Consider the following 25,574-nt stretch of genomic DNA (forward strand, 5'->3'; position numbering starts at 1 on the left):
GTAGTAAGATGTTACAATATCAGCTCATTAAAATAAGTGTTAATACCAGTGATGAATTACGAAAGAAACTTGTAGATACTGGGGCTTCTACGAGAACAATTAATACAAACAAAATGATTATTGACGTTAGTACGCGATGGAACTCGTATTTTTATATGTTAGAGAGATTTATCCATTTAGCAACAATCACACATCAGAGAAACCGCTTGACAAGGAAAATACTTTCCAAGTTGTTATTTTTAAAATCGGTTTTAAATAAATAACTTTTTGTGTGTTCAAAAACCTTTTGTAGATAATATTTATTGAACAAAAGTTTTAACAGATACATAGCTAGCAAAATATACCAACTAAAGGCGTACTAATTACTGCAGTTAATTGATTTCTGCTTCTGAAATTAGCTTTTTATCCTCGCTATTAATATATAAAGTTAATAAATACAAGGTGTGTTCCAAAGTAAACTTTTTGAATCTAACGCCCCCTGGTGGCGCCATATATGCCGACTGGTGCGTTAGAATCTGCTATCTTTATCGATTATCCAGTGAGAATTTCATGACATTTCATTGATTGGAAGTGAGGTTATTGCGTTTTAAGTGTCAGTATGTTTGTGTTATCGGTGCGAAAAAGAGCTTCGAACAAAGAGCCAACATTAAATTTTGTTTTAAAATTGGTAAAACTTTTACCGAAACGTTTCAATTGATGAAACAAGTTTATGAGGATGATTGCCTATCCCATAGCAAGTGGTTTCAACGTTTTCTAAGTGATTGTGAGGACATAAATGACGATCAACATGTGGGCCAATCAAAATCCGTGATCACCCGAAATTCCATCGAAACTGTGCGAGAATTCATCAAAAATCAGTCGAAGTATCGATTTATCGCATTTTGACCGAACATTTGGGCTTACGAAAGGTGAGTGCACAGTTTGTTCTGCACAAATGCACCCTGATATGGCACCGTGCGACATATTCCTTTTCGGAAAAATGCTTTTGCCCATGAAAGGAAAGCGTTATGCAGACGTAGGGGCCATTAAAAAGGCTTGCACCTTGCATATATAGAACAAGGTGGCGCGAAAATTTTGGGTATTTTTTAAATAAATACATTTATCTATTGACAACAAAGATGCTAATTAAGTGAATAAGTATAAAATATACTGATTTTGAAATGAAGTGTGCAATGGCAAGTTGCAATAACTATTATGCAAATAAACGGTTAAAAAGGCGAAGTCTTTATTAAGCTATGACCAATTTACAATATTTTCCCACGACATGATTCTATTAATTTCACTAAACCGAGGAAGTCCCCTCGTACAAGAGTATAAAAAACAATAATATAGGCAAAATTTATTAAATGTGTAGAAGTGTATTTTAAGTATTTCTACCAAAGCTTACACCCAGTTTAGCTGCTCACAATATATAAGACTTTACATTATGTAATACCAGTGAAACACGTAAATTTTAAACGAAAATTGCATATTTTTTAACTCAATGCTTACACAAAAATATAGCAAGGATTTCGAAAATACATTTTGCATTATATTGTCTAGGAGGCGAAGTATTCAATATGATATTACATTTTAATTCCTTCATTCAATTGTTTTTCAGAATTAAATGATATGAAATATCGACGTTTATTTTACTACAATGAACAGTAACAACTTGCAGCAATGGTGGGAAAATACTTATCGCCATCATCAGTTGAAACATGCTTTCAATTCTCACGATACGCACGGTCTCCAGATACCTCCACTCATCGCAAAGGACCCTCGTTCAGATATATTAAAGCAGATCGGTAACAATGATTATGACGCCTTTTTAAATTACACTATAACGCATTCTCCGATTGACATTCCTGACTCAGAAGATAACCTCTTATCTTCAGTTACGTTATTAATTATGGTCATACTATTTGGACTAGTTGTATTTGGTGGCGTATTAGGTAATGCAACATTATTGTTCACGCTTTGTTCGGCATCATCAGTGCGATTGCGAAATCCGCTTTTATTAGCTGTTTGCCTTGCCGACTTGTTAGTTACGGGCATTTCTGCACCAATGACTTTATTAAATGTAGCCCTGAATCGTAAGACGAACACTTTACCACTGATAATATGCAAAGTAATTCATTATGTGCAGGCAAGTATACAAATCTTGTTGAAATATAAATTTTGACTATCAAAATTTTATGCTAGTATTACTTTACAGATAATGCCAGTGGCTGCAAGTACAATTTCTTTCTTCATGCTTTCACTTGATCGTTATGCCACAGTAAGACACCCATGTTTGTCACAGTTACGTCAGCGTCGATATTTGCATATTTCATTAGCGCTCTTTTCATGGATCGCATCAGCTGTTCTCAGCGCGCCATTTCTGTACACATACAACATAATTGCGAAAAGTGCAATAACAAATCTCGATGACAGCAACAAATATGCAACATCGTCTGAAATTTTGCTAGGTACCAATGAAAATGCTAAAGTGGGACCGTTTTTGCTTACCACCACAGCTTTACCAAACGTCAGAATAAGCTGTACTTCCGACCTCGGGTCCAGTACATTTTTAATTTCCTTTATTATTTTCCATACCTTTGCCGTATTTATTATACCCGGATGTGGTGTGCTATTAAACCATTATGGTGTACGTCAGAAGTTATGTGCACTTTCTTTAACAGCGCGAGCCGCTCATGGTGAATTACCGCTTCCTATGCCCATACTCCGTAGACAAACGCACATGGTTATTGTAACTGGAATCGCCAACGCTCAGCAGACAACCGCATGTCCGGTCACAAATGACCCCTCTAATGGACCTGATATACAAATGCAAAACTTAAATCCAGGTTCCATTATCGGAAAAAGTCATGATTTCATCAAATCTTCTAACCCCATATCACCAAGGTATATTATATGTTATTTAAATAGTCAGATATACTTACACAAGTATTTCCATATCTTGAGCTATTTGCGTTAGAATATTTTCTAAACATGAATGCTACAAATCATTTGAACTAAAATTTATATGTATACATATATATACTAAATATATAAATAACACTGGTCTACAGTGGTTTTCTTGCCCTAAATATAAGATGTTTATGAAACTATCAATGGTTTTGTAAGATTTACTCACGTTTTTTTAAATCTTTCACCATTCCCATTTTACACTACATAAATCAAAAATTGTGAAAGAAAATAACAGTTATATTTATTGTGTCAGTTACATTTATTATGTCAGTTATATTTAAAAAAAATAAGATTACATTTAAGTAAACAGAAAGAAAAGTGTCGAAAACATGTGTTATATTTAAGTACAACGTCTGTTATGAAATTTTCTATTATAATTTCCCAGGTGATAATGTCTTTTTAAGGAAAATCAGTAATCTGCCTTCATATGACGATCTCAACAATCTTAATACCATTCTTCCATCACTTTATGATCCTGTTTGAACCGCTCTATCTGTTTCTTATTATAATTTTCATATTAAACAGAAAATGTATATGCTATAGACGTTTGCGAAACGCAGGATATTTTTGACAAATTAAATTAGAGGTACTAAAACTTCTGTTATAGGAAATAGTTAAAAAAAAAATACTTGTGTTACCAAGAGCGTTGAAATCTAATGAATATTGCTGTAGTTACAGCAGAAGTAGGGTCTGAAACTTTAATTTATCAAATGAAATTTGGCTTACGACTATTCTAATACACATTCCATCAGGAAAATGATTTCTAGTTCCTTCAAATAATTTAAAAATGTTCAAGACAGTCTTATCAAGATAGTTGGAAAGGGAAACTGAGGTATTTCGCATAAACCATTATTGTTATTTCCAGAAAACTTTCTGAAAGAAAGCCTTTCGAATAATTCTTTATTTACTGTGAAAATTGTTCAATCAGCTGGTTGGTTGAAAAAGGTATTATAGACGTCGGTAACAAATCTTTACAATGGGCATGGCTCCGCCCATATAGTGGCGACATCGTGTATCTCAGAAACTAATTGACCATAGCTTTTTAATTCTCCAGGCTCTGAACATATATACCTTAGTGCTTATGGTTAATTTTTACCGAAACCATCAATTGTGGTATATTACTGAAACGCAGCGAAAGCCGTTTTCTAATAGTATCCGTAATGCGCACTTGAGTTCAAACAGGATAAAATCGGATGAATACTTACATTAGTTCTCATATACCTAATATAATGATTTTTGGGCTTCCAGTCGACTTTATATCGTATATTTTGGTTAAAATGATTTTCATTCATTTTTCTTTTCCATCTGAATTGAAACCGTTTATGTTGGTCAAAATTTTTGACTTTATTAGTAATCAAATTAAGTCGATTTCTCCTATAATATACAGAAGTAAATAAATTTATTGTAAACTATTCATTTTCTTTGTATAATGAATGTTGAATTCTGTCGCAAGGTATTATATAAGAGAATTTCAAATGCCGATTGTCGTATCACATAAAACTTATCCAGATACATATTGGGTTATGCAAAGAACAAATGACGCCACTAATCGAAAACACATAAAGTGTTATATTAATCTCCAAATTAAGACACAAAACTATAATTTGGTGCAAGGGATTACAATAGCCGTGTTTTATTTGACCATCACAACCTAATAGCTAAATCATGGACAAATAAAACACACCTAGCTTATTCCATATATTCGCTTAAAAATGAATTGGGTTGGTAATGCGGACAAGAACAACCAGCTGATATACAATTTAGTTTGAAATTTCAAATTTGTAAACGGAATATTAATATGCTATACAAATATGTATATTTATTTTAGTTATTTGAGGTCTAGAATAAAAAAACTGAAAACAAATGTTCATAGTATTTGTCTTAATTTTAACTTAATACTCATCCAAAAATTTGTAATTTTGGTGTGTTTACATTTTCATCTGTCAAAATGAGGTTTCTCGCTTTGCCAACTACTTTTTTGGCAATGTCTCTAGTTCAATATACGAGCTATGATAGCTTATGACAAGCCAACAAAATTATGTTGGCTAAGTCCTCCATACAAAATAAGCTCACAGCTTAATTTGCTGGTCAAATAAAACACGCCTAATGTTAAAGGGTAGATGTTTAAAAAGTTGACGATCCCTAATTAGTTTAATGTGTATATTTCCCAAAAGCTCCGTCAGAATCGGGAAGGACCTCTCCGAGCCGTTCGATACCAAACAAGGTTTCAGACAAGGCGATTCCCTATCGTGTGACTTTTTCAACCTGCTTCTGGAGAAAATAGTTCGAGCTGCAGAACTTAATAGAGAAGGTACCATCTTTTATAAGAGTGTACAGCTGCTGGCGTATGCCGATGATATTGACATCATCGGCCTTAACACCCGCGCCGATAGGTTCTGCTTTCTCCAGACTGGACAAGGAAGCACAGAAAATGGGTCTGGCAGTGAACGAGGGCAAGACGAAATATCTCCTTACATCAAACAAACAGTCGTCGCACTCGCGACTTGACTCTCACGTCACTGTTGACAGTCATAACTTTGAAGTCGTAGATAATTTCGCCTATCTTGGTACCAGCGTAAACACCACCAACAATGTCAGCCTAGAAATCCAACGCAGGATAACTCTTGCCAACAGGTGCTACTTCGGACTGAGTAGGCAATTGAGAAGCAAAGTCCTCTCTCGACAAACACAAAACCAAACTCTATAAGTCACTCATAATTCCCGTCCTGCTACATATATGGTGCAGAGGCTTGGACGATGTCAACAACTGATGAGTCGACGTTGCGAGTTTTCGAGAGAAAAGTTCTGCGAAAGATTTATGATCCTTTGCGCGTTGGCCACGGCGAATATCGCATTCGATGGAACGATGAGCTGTACGAGATATATGACGACATTGACATAGTTCAGCGAATTAAAAGACAGGGCTACGCTGGCTAGGTCATGTTGTCCGAATGGACGGAAACACTCCAGCTCTGAAAGTATTCGACGCTGTACCCGCCGGGGGAAGCAGAGGAAGAGGAAGACCTCCACTCCGTTGGAAGGACCATGTGGAGAAGGACCTGGCTACGCTTGGAATATCCAACTGGCGCCACGTAGCGAAAAGAAGAAACGACTGGCGCGCTGTTGTTAACTCGGCTATAATCGCGTAAGCGGTGTCTACGCCAATTAAGAAGAAGAAGTATATTTCCCAAGAAACTTTAGATAAATCAGTTAAACTTGCTCGGAATAAATCTTTTTAGCATCTCCCCATATAACGGTTTTAATGAAAACTTTTAAAAGTGCGATAACTCGGCAAAAAAAAGCGTGAGTGACACTATTACACTATAAGATAATGAGAGTGGCAATATTTTGACATTTCGATATGAAATTTTCTGCAAGTTTCTTAAATTAAGAAAATAAAATAAACAAATCGATTTTATGAAGATTCTAAATCTATATAACCCCTTAATATAAAGTTTTAATTCATAATTTGTTAGCAAATTGTAAAAATATAAGATGTTTGGTTACACCTGAACTTCCTTCCTTAATTGTTAAATATAAAGTTTTGCAGGACCTGAATATATTTTCCTCATTTAATCCTGCAATATTCGAGAGTGTAAAATGTTCGTTTACATCCGAAATTAGCCCTTCCTTCCATGTTAAAAATTAGTATTGAACAAGGTACTTATAAAGTACTAAAAATGGGAATAAGAAATTATAAATTAGATAATGTCGTAATTTCTTATATAAGATAAAAAATTAGTAGCTATTTAAAGTTCAACGAATTGACTGTGTACATATTTAATGAATAAAATTAGGTCGGCATGAAATTGTATATATACAATATACATATGTACAGGGTTTGTCCGGAAAGTAACAGGACTGAGTCGATTCTTCTTCTCCTTTCTCCCACGATTCCTTCCGGAGGATACGGATTCGAGGAGGGTTTTTCTCCTTAGGGGGCCGAGATCCTCGCTTTCATCGGAAGAGGATGACGACAGGAAGCCGTCAATTATGCGGGTTTCGGGGGGCGATTTTGTGCGGTGCCGCTCGGGTTTTTCCCGGCGGGGAACTTCGATGAACGCGGTGTCATCGGTTTGGTCAATGCTCATTTGAGCATTTTCGGGAGAGGGGGAGGTTTTTGCGGAAGAGGAGGAGGTGGTAGCGTTGTTAGCGTTGGATCGATTGTGCGAGAGCGGTAAGCTTATCCTTGCTCAGGGTGATCAGGGAGGAGGGATTTGGAAAAATTATTGTTGAGTTGTCAAAACTCGGACTGCAATGTTTTTCCTTTTTATTATTTTTTATAATTTCAATAAATTGTTAGTAGTCAGTGCACTGTTCACTGCACTGCACTGTTTACTGCTTTGTTATAGTTTGCAGCTATGCAGGAATATGCGAACATACGGCCTTGCTAAGCTATTTTAATTGTGATTTTCGCTGTGCTACTACCCTGTCCGTCTTGCTGTCTGCTGTTAGACTAGGGGGATTCTCTTGCTCTTGCAAAACCCTTGCAAGGTGCACGAATTGCAGAATTTTCCTCTTGGTGCAACGGCACAACAACAAACACACGCAGAAAATTATTTGCAATGGCTGTAAAATATGTCAAACCAAAACCCATGGTTATTTTCGTGCAAAGACACGTAAAAAAATAATTGCAACTCTGTGCTAGTTGTCATTTTACTTAAATACATATTTTGAAGTTAAATTGTTGGGGAAGGTAAATTTTAAATATATTTTATTAATTTCTATTTAAATTATAAAGATTTGTTACATTTGTTTTGTTAAGAATGAATGAAGAAGGTGCGCCAATTCACAACAGCCATGCACAATGGTCATTTACAATAAATTGACCGTTCATATATCACTAGATTCTGCAATGGGTGCTCTCGTGCCCGTGTATAGTATATTTCGGTATAGGATTTTTGCAATCTGCAATCTTGCAAGAGCAAGAGAATCCCCCTACTGTGTTCTGTGTGCGTGGCTGACTAACTTATTAAATGGTTCTTACTTCTATTTATACTAACTCGTATGTTTACTTATTGCTTTACTATTGTTAATTTGTTTAAATATAATATATTGTTTGTTTACATAAATCCTAGTGTTACTTATACAATTGAGATGCTGGTTATTTACCAGTATATAACTATTTGGGTTGTTATTTTTTGTTGTACTGTTAGTGCACTTCTATTGTTCCAAGATAAAGTTGTTTTGAGGAATTTTCTTTAATGTTTTTCTGTTTACTGAAACATAAGGTTATTTTGTTAATTGTTTGTTTAGGATATTTGGATAAGATATTATTATAAGATATACATTCATGTACGTTCCTTGACTCGCGCACGCTCCGAAGTACAGTTGCGGCGGAAAAAAATCAGTCCTATTACTTTCCGGACAAACCCTGTATATAGTTTTTTATTAGTAGAGTATCTTTGTAAACAATTTTTTTTTATTTCAACCCCGCATATGCATTTATAATTCTTTTGTTTTCAGGGCAATGCGTGAAATTCGGGCACATTCCCAACGTCAACGTATTAACCATAAAACATGTTTGCATGGTCCAGCTGCGCCTGGTATACCATTACCACGAACTTCAACTCTCCACTCGAGACGACGCCTAGCCAATGTACTCATAGCATCAGCCATACTATTTATTTTATGTTGGGCGCCCCACGTATTTTGCATATTTTACACAAGCTTCGGTTATAAGCATTATTGTTCTAAGACTTCCAAGTACTTTCATTTGCTACTAGGTGAGTATTGAAATTTTGCCTGGCTGTGATATTGAGTATGAAGAAAACCCAAAACACATGAACTTGAATTTATTCTTGTTTAAATAATCACGATTTCGATCGTATCGAATTCTAGGTAAGGAAATTGGTTAGACTATTTTAAAGTACATACATATGTACGAAAGTCTTAGCAAATTACAATAGAAATCTGAGGTGTGTTCAAAAATTAACGAGAATTCTAAAACTTCGTAGGTTTGATATAAATAATTTTTTTTATTTTGATAAAATTTTCAGCTGTATTCATTGTCTAAAAAGCTTGAGCGTGTTCAAAGAGCGGCTCTCATCGGCATCTCCTATGCACTATGCACTACACCAACATTATCACTTAATGCTATTTTAAACACAGCACCCGTGGACTTTGCCGGCAGGTGTATGACTGCGAAGTGTGCTCTAAGGCTCAGGGCAGTTGGGGACATGAAGGACATGCTTAAATTTTTTTCTTTCTTCAATGGCACCACTGGAAATTCGGTTCACTGCGGCGGTGGTTTTTTCTGCTCACATGCCGACGAGGGATATGTGGAGAAGCTGCTGAAAAAGAGGCGTAGTGAGCTTTCGTAGCTGTATGGAGGAGAGTGTAGTGGAGAGACCTAAGCATTTTCTTCTCCATTGTCAAGTCTTTGCACGATTGAGGCTGAAACATCTCGGTTGTAAAAAGCTTTGATATGTTTAATATCTATAAAATTACCGGCACTCACCTTTTTTGCGAATTCGCGCAAAAATATAAAGTTTAAGTGTGATGCGTGTATGCGCACGGATAGAGTACAAAAGAGGGCCGGGCGCCGTCCGTCAGTTCCTTTTGTTAACTATGTGTGGTGTCCTCATGCGTGTGGTGTGAAAGGTATGGTGTAGATAATGATGCGGTTTGCATGATGCCGATGTGTTGAGTATAGGGTGTGTAGTGTAGGATGAAAAGATGGTGTGCATGATGCCGATGTGTTGAGTTGGTGTGTGTAGTGTGGGGTGAAGAGGTGGTGTGTATAACGTATATGGTGTAGAGGTGTTATATTAGGAGGGGGGTCAGAAGCTCATTTAGCCATTCCGGTCCCCCTAGGCGACAGTTTAGCCTAGAAGGCGCTGCAGCTTTTGCAGCGTTGCCACAACGCTGTTCAAACCCGTAGATCGACGAGGTGGTGGTCCAGGCTGTCGACGCCGCAACGACGTTCTGCTCGGCTGATGTGCGACACGAACTGCGGGTTGAAATAGGGTTACGCGGCCGTGATGGGTGGGTGGTCGATTCACTTCGCGTGACGAGCTGCGATGTAGCAGCGTGTGATGCGGCCTGTGGCATATTTGGCACAGCCCCAGTGAATCACACTCTGGAGTCATATGAGTGTGCGACAGGCAGTTGTGGCAATGCCCGTGAGCCTGGGCAACTTGCTGACGTTGCAAGGGTCGCATACCCCTAAATATGCCACAATGGTGCAAACGATGTGGGCGTCGACAGATAGGGCACCTTAGGGTCTCCGAAGTCCATGATGTGGTCGGTGGTGGTCTTGTGCCACCACGAGGTGTGGGTGTAAATACCGCTGCAGGCGCGGTTGCAGGTACAGGTGCCGGCGTGGTTGCCGGCTTGGTTACCGGGGCAGTTGCCGGTGCTGTTGCAACCACAGTTCGGGGCGCTGGTGTAGGCCCGGTGCGAGGCACATTGGTAACCGCCCGAGCGGTTGGCGTAGCTGCGACTGGCGTAGCTACGACTGGCGTATCTACATCCATGGTAATGTATAGAGAAGATTGTTGATTATAAATCTGTCATACAATTAGATATGGGCCATCGTACTACGATATGTGGCATGAATGGCTTGTCGTATTGATCGACCATTTTGTGTTAGTTTTCTTTGTTATTATTCGACGGTTTGTTATTTTTTGACGATTTGTTATTTTTTGACGGTTTGTTATTGGCGTATTTCTCGTATTTTATTGTTTTCATTTGATTCGTTTATTGTGTCGCGATAATATCGGTTTGTTTTTTGCGGTTTTCGGATTCGCGATCATCGGTGGTTGGTAGAAAGCACAGCTTCATACGCGGTCCGGTAAGTGTTCCATTTTGCGTGCGGAGATCCACGACTCGTATGTGACCGTCGGAGCCATAATGTAGCTTTTATATGCGGCCAAGCCGCCACTCGGTAAGGGGTAGAATCATCATGGATGAGGACACAGTCTCCAAGTTTAGGCGCTTGCTTAGGAGTCTTCCAACGGTATTTTTTGTGGAGATCCTTTACGTACTCGTCTTTCCATCGGCGGCTGAAATCATGATGGAGAATTTTAACTCTTTCCCATCGATTTAATAAGGATAGCGACTACACGCCTGGCTCAGGAATGGCCAGGATGGGTGCTCCTTTTAGAAAATGCCCTGAAGTTAAGGCGGTGAAAAATGATTGGTCTTGCGAGAGTACTGTGAGTTGAGCTCCAATGAATGTTTTGCCATTATCGCTCATGATTTTGTATGGGTAGCCACGTCGAGCGAGAAAAGCCTCCGTCGTCAGTTTACTACATTGCTCAAGGTGTACTGCCTTTGTCGTGAAACATACAAAGACGGCCACATAGCCTTTCATGAGAGTGGGAGACCTTAACATGGGACTGCTGTGGGTAATAGTACCCTACTGTGATTTTCGCTATGTAGCGTTTGGGTTTTTGAGCAGCATGGTGCTTCTTGGCAGTTTTCAGAATTTGTTGTTGCAACTAAACCTGTTGCTCTTTTTACGTTTGCGCTGTTTGGGGTGAGCTGGAATAATTTTGTATATGTAACATTGAATGTTGTCTTTTATGGCAGTAAACGCGATTAAATTTGCTTTGGCAATCTTGAAGCGTATGCGCATGTGACAAACAGTTGGTACATAATTTTTTCGTTCTTACGAAATTGTTTCGATCGCTAATACTAATGGTTTTGAATTTCTCGCACGATTTGAGCTTGTGACCTCCTCTACAAAGTTCGCATGACGTTTGTTTATATTGTTCGGAAGTGAATGATTGATTCTTAAAAAACTTTTATTTAAATTATTGTGGCTACTTGCTTGGGGTCTATTGAAGCTTCTATTGAGGTCGTTTTGAACGTTTTTCGTCCTGACTAATTTTTTATCTACCCTTTCTGCAATTTCATATTTGGTAGTAACAAATTTTTCATTTGCACTTTCTTCGCGATGAGAGCGATTGCTCCCACAAAAGTAACGATTTTTCTGGTAACGCAGCTGTGCATATATTTACCAAAATGGTAAAATGTGTGGGAATATTCTGTGTCGATAAAACCGACAAACAATTTGAAACAGTGGATTGAAGTTTTATGAATTCTTCACTTGTTTCTTTCTGAATTTTTGGTAAATTTATTAATATCGTCACTTGTTTGCCGACCAATATTCTCTCGTTTTCGTAACGTGCTTTTAGAGCTTCCTAAGCAAAGTTGAAATTTTCGTCATTGAGAGCGAACTGTTTGACTAGTACGCCTGCTTGACGTTTGGTTTTGTATCTGAGGTGATACAATTTCTGCGCTTGTGATAATTTAGGATGGTTTATGTACACGTCTGTAAACATGTCCCGGAAGGACAGCCACTGTTCATAACCACCATGAAATATATGTGTGTCGCATACTGGCACTTTAAGGTGAATGACTGAACTTGCCTTTTGGACTTGTCTTTGTGGCAGCTCTCCTCTGGCTTTTGTCTGTTCGTATTGGTCTAAGCCATTTTCAAAATTTGGAGTAAGCAGAGGATTTAAAATTTTCTGGTAGATCTGAGTCGTCTGAGTGTCTTTTTTAATTCAGTATCGAACTAGAAAGTCACTCTCAGAAATAAATTTGGTGTATGAAATATCTTTCACCCTTTTTTGTTTTGTAGCACCTTGCTTTGAGCGTGTAGCTTGTACACGGACTTTTTTCATCTGAAATCATCTTTGGAACTTTTAGCAACTAAGTTGTTTTAGATTCCTTTGAGTCTGAGCTCATTTAAAAGATGTATAGAATAAATCAAAATCAAAACGTCTTAGTGAAAACTAGACTTGTAGATGTTTAGAAAAAGTTTCGTTTATAAAATGTTGAGTAGAAGACTCTTTTGTATGTAAGAGTTTTAAAAAAATCAATAAAACCAATGGCTTTTTGATAAACCGAGATTTCAAAAATATTTTCGTATCTGTATATATATAATTAGACGAGAACTCTTTTAAGTAAATAAGAGTTTTGAACGAATTTTATATGACATGAAGCTTTACGTATTTGATATTATGTGTAATCGCGAACTCTTTTAAGTTAATAAGAGTATTGAACGAAAAAAAAATTTTCCAAATTTTTCGTATATATGAATATGTTTAGACGTGAACTCTTTTAAGTAAATAAGAGTTTTTCAAAAGAAAAAAAAAAAAGATTACACCTACATATATAGGATATCGATTAAATTTGATTTAATTATTTATTGATGACCGGAAATATTTTATATGTTTTATTTTTCTATACATATTTGTTTTACATACTATACATATATTTTATGTCCAAATGTCCTATAGGGTATGCCTATAGGTGGATCTTTTATTTATTCTGTGCTAATGAGCGCTTGTTTTAGAGATCACTGCACTTTGTACAAATACATATGTACATGTATGTATAAACATAAGTGGAAAGGTATTTCAAATCAAAATCAGAGCGTTCATATGTGATTCACCCGTAAAGGCATTTTTATGTCAGACTATGGGACATAATGCATTAGAAGGTTGTACTAGATGTTGCCAGCAAGGAGAACGCATAAACAACAGAACAGTTTACAGCATATCAAAGGCATTGCCACGCACTGACGAAGGTTTTTCATTACGAAAAAGTGAAAATTATCACAAAATTTCAATGTATATAAATTCATTATCAGCAACTAAATTGGTGTATCAGGTGTCTATTATAAAAAACATTATTAGATCAAATGGAGTTACACACGGAATGAAAAAAATTCTCAGCGATAGCGTCATGGTGCAGTTAAATTATGATGGACTGCAAGACAAGGTGGCATTCAAGAAGTTTGAGTGCCTAAATAATGCCATATATGGTAAATTTTACTTTTCCGTAATGAATAAGTCTTTGTTTTGATACACTTTGTACATGTACTTATGTACATATGTATTACGCTTTGGTTTGCTCGTTTTTTTTAGCCAAAAACCAACGGGTTTTGCGGAAAATATGCCAATGTGGACTTTGAAGCAACCCACTAGCAAAAGGTAATAGGTGTATGAGTTGGTAAGAGCCAAAGTGAGTGTTTTACTGCTGAATTCATTGCTGAATTTTAACACAACGATGTCCTAGGAATTTCAGAACAGATCAACTCACATACTCAGGGATACAAATCGATCAGCTGTACGCATTACCAAGCTATATATCTGAAGACATGAATTAGTCAGTTGTAAGCATTACCGGCTCACATACCTAAATATATGAATCGATCAGTTGTGCTCATTTCCTACTAAAACGAATCCAAAATAAATATCTTATAGTTTTATATTTTTTAATTCAATTAGAAATAATAAAGAACTCCATTTCAGTACAAATTGCTATAATTAAGATTTTCAATTAAAAATAATGTCAATGTTACTTTAATTAATTGTTTTCATACTTTAATTTATTATATTTGTTTATCTTTTTGCTTTTTCAAAGAGCCCGCTTTGTGATATCGGTTGTTACCCATCTTGAAAGCTCTTTTGAGCTCCCGCTCATAATCGCCTTTAGTGAAACCTTCCACTTGCATTGCTTCTAAAAAAAATAAACAAAGTGTATCAAAACAAAGACTTATTCATTACGGAAAAGTAAAATTTACCATATATGGCATTATTTAGGCACTCAAACTTCTTGAATGCCACCTTGTCTTGCAGTCCATCATAGTTTAACTGCACCATGACGCTATCGCTGAGAATTTTTTTCATTCCGTGTGTAACTCCAATTGATCCAATAATGTTTTTTATAATAGACACCTGATACACCGATTTAGTTGCTGATAATGAATTTATATACATTGAAATTTTGTGATAATTTTCACTTTTTCGTAATGAAAAACCTTCGTCAGTGCGTGGCAATGCCTTTGATGTGCTGTAAACTGTTCTGTTGTTTATGCGTTCTCCTTGCTGGCAACATCTAGTACAACCTTCTAATGCATTATGTCCCATAGTCTGACATAAAAATGCCTTTGCGGGTGAATCACATATGAACGCTCTGATTTTGATTTGAAATACCTTTCCACTTATGTTTATACCATTTTTAAGTAAATTGTATATTTCAGACGCAAATTCCTGTAAATAACTATTCACGCTGGATGTTTTTTTTGTACCTAAATAAACGCCAAATAACAATACATCAGTATTTAATTGTGGAAAAAGCTTTCCCATAATAGGCCATAACGTTTGCTGTGAACTCTTACATATATAGTGGAAGACCGTCAATACCGATATCTAACACTACAATTTCCATTTGTTTTATAATGTCACTTATTCTACGCAGCTTATTTTCGACTCCTAAATGCAAATATGTTCCAGGCGAAACACTTCTTATAATTGAATCCTGCCTAATAATCAGAGACTCTGCGCAAGTTGGGACATTTAAATGCCATTTATTTAAAAATCTCAATAAATCATCAAAAGCCACACGAGGTACGTTATTTTTCACTGCCCATTGTTTTAAGTCAACTACCAAACTACTTTCATTCACATTTTCAGTTCTAGAATTTGCATTGTTAATTTCAACCACATTTTCATTATCATTGTCACATTCACTAAGATTATAATTATTGTCATTTGAATTATTTATATTTAGAATTTTATTTATTTCGGCATTAATATATCTTCTTTGATGACGTTTGCTGTACATATGTACTTATATAACTTTTAATACTTCACACGCGACCGCTTTCAACCGATACTTAAAATTTACTAAAAACGACAATCCTTAAAATTGAAAGACAACAATTGTCGGCATCGTGGCAGGACTAACGGTTACCAATTTTTTTCAGAAAAGAACAACAACAAAAAAGTAGTACTGAAGCGCTCACATACCCAGAGGGCTGGGTCGATCAGTTGTGCGGATGACCAACTCATATGAATAAAATTCGCACATTTCTTAAAGATAACAACAACGATTTTAAAGCGAAATTTTTTTCGTTTCTTGCTCCGCAACCCATTACCAACTCGCTTACTTTTTTCAGTAGCGAATTATTTTGCTACTGGGAATGTGCGTATCTATCGGGTGATTTTTTAAGAGCTTGATAACTTTTTTTAAAAAAAAAACGCATAAAATTTGCAAAATCTCATCGGTTCTTTATTTGAAACGTTAGATTGGTTCATGACATTTACTTTTTGAAGATAATTTCATTTAAATGTTGACCGCGGCTGCGTCTTAGGTGGTCCATTCGGAAAGTCCAATTTTGGGCAACTTTTTCGAGCATTTCGGTCGGAATAGCCCGAATTTCTTCGGAAATGTTGTCTTCCAAAGCTGGAATAGTTGCTGGCTTATTTCTGTAGACTTTAGACTTGACGTAGCCCCACAAAAAATAGTCTAAAGGCGTTAAATCGCATGATCTTGGTGGCCAACTGCCCATGCATCCCGAAAAATGCACTGTTTGGTGTGGTTTGTACGCTGGTGGAATCATTGGACCGTATTTTTTCAAAGATGCTGTTGGACGCAACGTTACGGTGAATGGCGATCGCTATCGTTCGATGCTAACAAACTTTTTGTTGCCAAAAATGGAAGAACTGAACTTGGTTGACATGTGGTTTCAACAAGATGGCGCTACATGCCACACAGCTCGCGATTCTATGGCCATTTTGAGGGAAAACTTCGGAGAACAATTCATCTCAAGAAATGGACCCGTAAGTTGGCCACCAAGATCATGCGATTTAACGCCTTTAGACTATTTTTTGTGGGGCTACGTCAAGTCTAAAGTCTACAGAAATAAGCCAGCAACTATTCCAGCTTTGGAAGACAACATTTCCGAAGAAATTCGGGCTATTCCGGCCGAAATGCTCGAAAAAGTTGCCCAAAATTGGACTTTCCGAATGGACCACCTAAGACGCAGCCGCGGTCAACATTTAAATGAAATTATCTTCAAAAAGTAAATGTCATGAACCAATCTAACGTTTCAAATAAAGAACCGATGAGATTTTGCAAATTTTATGCGTTTTTTTTTAAAAAAAAGTTATCAAGCTCTTAAAAAATCACCCGATACATACATATGTGACAATACACTTTTGTACAAATATTTAATCTATATATGTATATAAAAAGAAGTTACATTTCCTTGGTAATCTTATAACTCAAGAACCGCCGAATCGATTGACACAAAAATTTTAGAGTTCGTTCCTACCTATAAGGAGGTAGTTTGTGTGAAGTTTGTTTGGAATTGGTGCAGCCGTTCCTGAGTTTGACATTTTTTGTGAGTAAATACACTGTACCAAAATCAAGTATTTGCAATACGATTTATCAATTTTACATCGTGCTCTCATTGCGAACAGAATATTAATTTGCTGTCATTGGAATTCAGTTGACAGTTTTCTTATGTGCTTTGAGTTCTTTTATATCTTGCTCTCATTTTGAACAAACATACTTTTGGTGAGTGTTAACCATGTGTTTCTTTTTTAATTGTATTTTAATTGCTTCATTTTTATATATATAGTTCAATTGCCAAGCGTTACATAATTTTCACAATTTTAATTTGACCTTATTTTCCGGTGAGTGTTTTCTTTATTTGCACAATTGAGGTTATGTCCAGTGTGAGTGTATGTGAATTCATATTGCCACGCACACACATTGAAGTTTGAATTAAATGTATAATTTTTTCTAGAAATAATTTTCAATGTACTGCTTTTACATTCAATTAGTCATACACTGTACTGAAAGAATGCCACGTTCAAGACGACCAAACATTGGCAGACGTTCACGTCAATCAAATGCTACAGCGTTAAATCGAAGATCACAAAGTGAAGAAGATCGTGTTCGACGAAATGAAATGGAAACACAACGACACAGACGGAGAACTCACTTGGATAATAGTGAAGCACCAAGAAACCGTCGTGGGCGTACGTCCGTTTATGATATACGTCAAATGGAACACGCGGCTTCAATTACGATGCCACCATTGATTACAGCATGTATGCCTACATTGGCCAGATGAATATAGAATGTATACATTGCAAAGCATTTAAATTCATAAACGAAACGCCTGGCATGTGTTGTGCTGGTGGGAAAGTCAAATTACCGGTGCTAGAACTTCCGCCAAAACCTTTGCATTCATTTGTTTTTGGTAATTCGCCAACGTCAAAGCATTTCCTCTTAAATATTCAAAAATACAATTCATGCTTTCAAATGACATCTTTTGGAGCTACAAATATTATAAAAGATGGATTTATGCCGACGTTTAAGGTGATTTCTTCGTGTGGAATTAGCAATATCATTTTTAATATATGTGCCGTCCCTGTGTTCGATGTTTTTAGAAATTAAGATCCGTTATCATCTATATATATTTCTCGACCGTTACAGATTCAAGGTCAAATATACCATAGAGCTGGGTCTTTGCTACCATTCCCAGATGGTGATCATAAATTTTTGCAAATATATTTCATTGATGGTGAGAATCGTGAATTAAATCAGCGCTGTGCAATTTCGACGAATACGAGAAGATCAATAGTGAATGAATTGCAAACATTTTTTCATCAACACAATGAATTGGTGAAATTGTTTAAAGTGGCACTCGAACGGATGCCCTCCGATGGCCACAAAATCATAATAAAAGCCGATAAAACACCAATTGGGGAGCACACCAGACGATTCAATGCACCAACGATTGATGAAGTAGCCATTGTTGTGGTTGGCGAACATTTTCAGTCACGAGACATTGTTTTGTATCGTAGAAATAAGAATTTACAACGTATTTCAGAACTCCATCGCTGTTATGATGCATTGCAATACCCCATTTTGTTTTGGAGAGGGGACGATGGCTATCACATCAACATACCAATGATAAATCCAACAACTGGTACATATACATTTTATTTTGTTTAACACGTTCGCGTTCATTTGAATTTAGCGGGTGGCTGCCAGATAATCACTTAATTTTTTCATACAAAATTGAAGAGCGGGAATTCCCGTTTTTTTTCTACAGGTTAATTTTTTTAAATAGTCTGAAAAAATTAGGGAATTCCCGCCATTACCACATGAATTTCCTATGCACTTTTGTCGGGATTTCCCGCATTTCGTTTTATTGAAACTTCCCCTCAACAAACCACAAATGACTGGCACGTTAACTTTGAATGGGGATTCCCTAAATTAAATTTGTTTGAATTGCGGTTGGCCTGTCAGGGATGGTAGTTCACGACTTTACCAACACTAAAAATGTGCAGTGCTAAGAAGTGAACCATTTTTGACGGTAGAAAAGCCCTATTCAAATAGCGCGGGAATTCCCGCAATTGTTTTATTGGAGGAAACATGAATGACGGGAATTCCCGCAATTTACGCAAATGTGCTAAATATAATTTATAAATCATTTTCATTCGCTAATTAATTTTTGCAATACATGTAGAATCAACAAAAAAAGTCAGTGCGATGAATTTTTATTCGTACCGATTGATGATTCGCCCTCAAGAAACAAATTTTATTTTGCGATGCAATCAACTTTCGCATCAATATATCGTCGATATGTACGCCAAAATTGAAAGTGAGCGATTAAATTTCATCCGTTACAATCAAGCCCGATTAAGATCAGAGGAATACATACATTTGCGTGACGCAATAATCAATGATGTAAATGTGAATGATATCGGCCGTTTAACAATTTTACCATCATCATATGTTGGTAGCCCACCAACATGCAATATTTCAAGGAGTTCTGGAATGGCTAAAGTCTTGCAACAAACATCCATTATTTTATGGGACGAATGTCCAATGGAGAATGTTTGGCGGTGCATTAATATTGTTATCTGGTGATTTTCGTCAAACGTTGCCAATTATTCCGAGATCAACACCAGCTGATGAAATTAATGCATGTTTGAAAAGTTCATTTTTGTGGCGTGTGCGTCTTCAAAATGATTCTTCAGCACGTGAGTTTTCAAAGCAATTGCTGAAGATTGGCGATGGAAAAATGGCAAGTGATCAAAATGGGTTTATCACGTTACCGAATAATTTTTCAATAATTGTATCATCAAAAGAAGAACTCATTGATCGCGTTTTTCCAAATATTGCTCAAAATTATAATAACCATGATTGGTTACGAGAACGTGCAATTTTAGCACCAAAAAATGTCAATGTCAATGAATTCAATTTCCACATCCAGGAAAAATTGCCAGATAATTCGGAAACGTATAAATCCATTGATACTGCTATGAATGATGAAGACGCAGTCAATTATCCGGTTGAATTTTTAAATTCTTTGGAACCAACAGGCATGTCACCGCATAATTTGAATTTGAAAGTTGGTTCATCGATTATACTTCTTCGAAATCTTAATGCACCGAAACTTTGTAATGGGACGAGACTTTCAGTGAAGAAATTGATGCCAAATTTAATTCAAGTAACAATTCTCACTGGCAAAGCAAAAGGTGAAATTGTACTAATACCGCGCATCCCATTAATACCAACCGACATGCCATTCGAATTTAAACGTCTTCAATTTCCTGTTCGGCTATCTTTTGCTATGACCGTCAACAAAGCCCAAGGGCCAACGCTCCAGATGTGTGGAGTTAATTTAGAGGAAGCTTGCTTTTCTCACGGTCAACTGTACGTTGCATGTTCGAAAGTTGGAGCCACGAAAAATTTGTTTATTTATGCACTACAAAATAAAACAAAAAATGTTGTGTATACAATTGTATTAAATTGGGCATTGCTTTTCTTTTTCATTATTGTGTTAAGAAATCAAATCTTTTAAGCAATCAATTTTTTGCGTAGAGAAGCGCGCCGGGTAACACTAGTTATGTTATAAAAATCCTTTTTTGTTATATTTACTGTTATATATAGTTTGTACCCGATGTCGATCGGGTATATTTTTCAGTATATATTGTATATACTATATTTATATGCGCCCGTATGTACTATATATATGTATGTATATATGTTCGTACGAAAAAACCACGAAAAGAGAATTAACCGACCGCAGGTAATTTTTTCAAGTTCACTTATTTGTATGTATATATGTATGTATATAAAATTTGTATAACTGCGCCGCATATATGTACATGTGTATGTATATATGTTCGCAGTGACAAGAAGCCGCGAAAAGAAAGAATCAGATCTGAGTATTGTTAAACATACTTACGTATTAAATCTCTGTATGAAATATAAATATGTAATATTGGACATACATATATGTATGTATATGTAGGACTGTGTAAACGGACAATAAGACTGAAACAGAAATGCAACACTGCGTAGAGAACAGATGTGACAGCAGTGAACGGACTGGAATGACAACGAAACAGTAGGTATGAAGACGAATTAAAGACAGACAATTGGACAGACCACGCGAGACCACCGGCAACCACGGACCACACAGGACCACACAAGACCGCACAAGACCATAACAGATCACAATTATTTCTTTGCGGTCATATTAGCAACCTAATAAAGTTCTTTGTATTCATTTTATATCGGTGTTTTAAGTAACGATTTAATCGGCCATCCTATAAGTGGTGTCAGAAAAGGGATTTCGGGATTAAAGTGCTATTTGGCGTAAACAATTTGCAATAAAGTGAAAATTTTTGACTTTTCAAACGCGTTCATTTCTATAAGTGATCCGTGGTGCGCGAAAATTGCGGTATCCAAACCGCATAACGGACGAGTGGCAAAGCCTAGCTGGCGAAAGGAGCGCTAGTAACAAGGCGCAGCGTCGGCGAAGACGCAGTAGTAGCAGTAGCAGTATCAGCACCAGCAGTAGTAGCAGTAGCAGTAACAGCACCAGCAGTAGTAGCAGGAGCAGCAGTAGCAGTAACAGCAGCACCAGTAGTAGCAGCAGCAGCAGTGGCAGTAACAGCACCAGCAGTAGTAGCAGTAGCAGCAGCATCAGCGTCAGTAACGGCGGGTTTATACAGTGCGTACGGTAAAGTCATGTTCATCGTTGGAGGTGGCGTCACATTCCAATGGGGAAAACAGTTAAATCTTTTGATATATATACAATTGTACAGTTTTTGAGTAACGTAATAAGTGATTGAATATCTATATATATAAAATTAAGTGGCAAAACTTCCTGTTCGCATACTCCTCCTAGACGGCTTGCCCGATTTCAATGAAATTTTCAGGGGTGATTGGGGTCTGTTTGGAGGGTGCACATAAGAAATTTAATGTGTGTATCATTGCACGTTTTGCAAAAAAAAAAAAAAAAACAACTGGCAAACATTGACATCGCATGTTGATCGTTTTTGCCTGTCATTCGTTCTTTCTATGGATGACTGTCCAGCTAACAAGACATACAGAACGTAAGTGTTCCGAATGCACTGAGTATATGAAAAAATGTTTCAACATTGTGTGTATTTTTCTCAAAGCAAGTGAGTATTGTTGTTGTTTCATATGTGATGCCATGCGGTTCGATTGTCGCTTGAAAATGCGCGGTGTGTGTAAAAAAAAGTGTTTCAACATTGTGTGTTTTTTCCAGATTTAATTCCATCCATTTGCTACATTTATTCGAACCGATTTTGTATTTTTCTGCTGACCGTGCAACACACACAAAGCAAGTGAGTGTTGTTATTGTTTCGTAAGTGCTTCCATGCGGTTCGCAAATACACTGTTGGTGGGTCTTATTGCATATGCGTGTGTGGGTAAAATACATAGTTTAAGATGTAGTTTTAGGTTAATTTTTCCATTTTTATTTATATACTTCAAATATGCATATTTTTATTTATGTACTTCAAATATGCATACTCTAGCACGACCACCGGGGACAACACTAACTACCTTTTTCGAGTTGCAAGAACATTGCTATATTCCGAAATACCGCAAAATTTCACTTGCAATCCATCATCGAAAACATTTCAACGACGAAAGCAAGGGGAGCGTGTTGACGGTTATCCAAATGTCCGTAAAACCGATGCCATAAGACGCATTTACACCATCCATCCGAACAACGCCGAATGTTTTTATTTGCGTCTGCTCTTAGTCAACGTGACCGGACCAAGATCATTTGATGATTTGAAAACTGTTGACGGTCAGTTGTGTGCGACGTATCGTGAAGCATGTCAGCGATTGCATTTGTTAGAAGATGATATGCATTGGGACACCGTACTTCATGACGCATCACTCACATCTCATCCAATACAAATACGCGTACTATTCGCCATAATAATATCTACATGCCTTCGGTCAAATCCGCAATAACTCTGGAATAAGTACAAAGACTGCATGATCGAGGACTTATTAATTTTGGCGCGTAATCGAGCATCGGACGCAGACTTGCTATATACATTACAAATGTATAATTCTGCTTTGATATTGGTTGAAGATCTGTGCCTTACAATTGCGAATAAGCCATTAGCGCAACTTGGCATTACTGCGCCCAGTCATTGACCATGAGCTTCAACGTGAACAACAATACGATTGCAATGAATTGCGTGCTTTCATACAAGCTAACATTACCAAATTGAATATTCAGAAGAAAAACGCTTATGATAAGATTATACGAGCGGTTGACAATAACGCCGGTGGATTCTACTTTCTTGATGCGCCCGGTGGTACAGGGAAAACGTTTCTGATCTCTTTGATTCTTGCTACTATACGGTCACAGCAGAAAATTGCGCTGGCAATTGTTTCGTCAGGCATCGCTGCTACTCTACTTGGTGGCGGCCGAACAGCACATTCTGCGTTGAAATTACCGTTGAACATCCAAGTCGTTGAAACACCAACGTGCAACAAATCGAGGAATTCAACAATGGCAAAAGTTTTGCGAGGAGCTGGAATAGTTCTATGGGATGAGTGCCAAATGGCTAACAAAAAGTCATTAGAAGCAATCAATAGAACAATGCAAGATTTACGCCAAAAAGCAACAAATTTTTGGCGGAGCATTAGTCTTATTATCCGGCGATTTTCTGCAAACTTTGTCAGTCATTCCTCGATCAACTCCTGCCGACGAAATAAACGTATGTTTGTGGAGACATGTTCAAAGGCTGACTGTTACCATCAACATGCGAGTCCAATTGCAAAATGATCGATCCGCAGCGGCGTTTTCGAAGCAGTTGTTGGACATTGGCGAAGGCAAAATACCAATCGATGATACCGGTTTGATCACATTGCCGAACAACTTTTGTACACTTTTACAATCGAAAAAGAATTGATTGAAAGTGTACTTCCGAATATTGTTCAACACTATCAACGCCACGATTATTTAAGTGAATGCGCAATATTGGCACCGAAAAATGTACACGTCAACGAAATCAATTTTGCCATTCAAGAAAAACTGCCAGGAGGAGCTACAACATATATGTACATCGATTGATAGCGTTTTAAATCAAGATGAAGTAGTCAATTATCCAACTGAATTCTTGAATTCTTTGGATCCCCCCGGTCTGCCACCGCATCGTTTGGTCCTGAAAATCGGTTCACCCATTATACTTCTACGAAATCTGAAGCCACCGACTTTGTGTAATGGCACAAGACTTTCAGTCAAAAAATTGTGGCCAAATTTGATTGAAGCAACAATACTAAATGGCAAGGCAGCAGGTGAAGTTGTACTCTTACCACGCATTCCCATGATTCCAACGGACATGCCGTTTGAATTTAAGCGCTTGCAGTTCCCAGTACGTCTTGCCTTTGTGATGATCATCAACAAATCGCATGGGCAAACGTTTCAAGTGTGCGGCGTCAATTTGGAAGAACCGTGATTCTCCCACGGCCAATTGTTCGTCGCATGCTCGAGAGTGGGAACACCAAGGTGCTTATTCATTTACGCGCCAGGTGGAAAAACCAAAAATGTTGTGTACCAATATGTTTTATAAATGTGTTATAAATAAGTAACAGTTTTACAACAATAAATAAAACACAAAGTAAAAACCCTTAATAGTTTTACTCGATTTAGGTGCAGCGAAACGCACAGGGTAACAGCTAGTTTTTGTATAAATTTTGTGAAACCTTATGGCGAATATCGCAACAAACTTTTGTTAATTAAAATACGTTTTTTTTTAATTCTTACATGAGATATATAAGAATATAAGAAAGTTAAATGCGGATATTGTAATAAAATCCGAATCATAGAAAATATTTTACTTCAAAACTGTACGCGAAAGATTAAAACGAATATTGTAATAAAATTCGTTTAATAAACAAGTTATTAAAATTGTACACGGAAATTGTAAACGCGGATGTTGCTATCGAATTGAATAACATAAAAGTTATCAGAATTGTATGCGAAAAAGCGAATATTGTAACGCAAGCTAAAAGGAAATATTATTATTGAAAATAAGATTTTTAGAATGCTATAGATTTTTTGTACAACAGTGTAAATTATGAACCGCAACGAAATTTTTGAGCTGACTGTTGACGGTCTGAAGGAAAGGTTAGGCGATTTAGGGCTATCGACTATTGGACGGAAAGCGACACTACAAGACAGACTGATGGAGCATTTCGGCCTGACTGTGAGTGACGGTTTCGAAACTGATGTGGAAGAGGTAGCAAGCCAACGAAGTGTGCGTGAGGTTAGAGTCGAATACCACAACTTTACTCTCCGAGATGTTGCGGACTCAATGACTTCGTTTAAATGAACAGGTCGTCCAAGTTTCCAACAATGGCTTGAGGATTTTGAGGCAAACGCATCAGCAGTGCATTGGAACGAGCTGCAGAAATTCATCTACGCAAAACAACTGTTGAAGGGTGCGGCAAAGATTTGTATAAGAAGCCAGAGAGGAATAAGCAGTTGGAGTTCACTTAAACTTGCGCTGCGG

At 37.1% G+C, this 25,574-nt stretch overlaps 1 protein-coding gene across 18 annotated transcripts in view; it reads left to right on the forward strand.

The window, feature by feature from the left end:
* LOC126764847 (uncharacterized) overlaps positions 1-25,574 on the forward strand; it is a 117,491-nt gene that overhangs the window by 50,020 nt on the left and 41,897 nt on the right. For 8 of the 18 annotated variants that reach the window (XM_050482446.1, XM_050482441.1, XM_050482444.1 and 5 more), the window contains 7 exons: positions 1,601-2,128; positions 2,198-2,886; positions 8,419-8,678; positions 15,207-15,320; positions 17,544-18,084; positions 18,202-18,697; positions 19,241-19,322. In XM_050482446.1, the coding sequence (XP_050338403.1) occupies positions 1,640-2,128; positions 2,198-2,886; positions 8,419-8,678; positions 15,207-15,320; positions 17,544-17,836 (1,845 nt within the window). In that variant the 5' untranslated portion in view covers positions 1,601-1,639 and the 3' untranslated portion in view covers positions 17,837-18,084; positions 18,202-18,697; positions 19,241-19,322. The other 10 variants (XM_050482453.1, XM_050482454.1, XM_050482450.1 and 7 more) reach the window with 5 other exon arrangements.

This window comes from Bactrocera neohumeralis, unplaced genomic scaffold, assembly GCF_024586455.1.
Source record: "Bactrocera neohumeralis isolate Rockhampton unplaced genomic scaffold, APGP_CSIRO_Bneo_wtdbg2-racon-allhic-juicebox.fasta_v2 cluster10, whole genome shotgun sequence".
NCBI lineage: Eukaryota > Metazoa > Arthropoda > Insecta > Diptera > Tephritidae > Bactrocera > Bactrocera neohumeralis.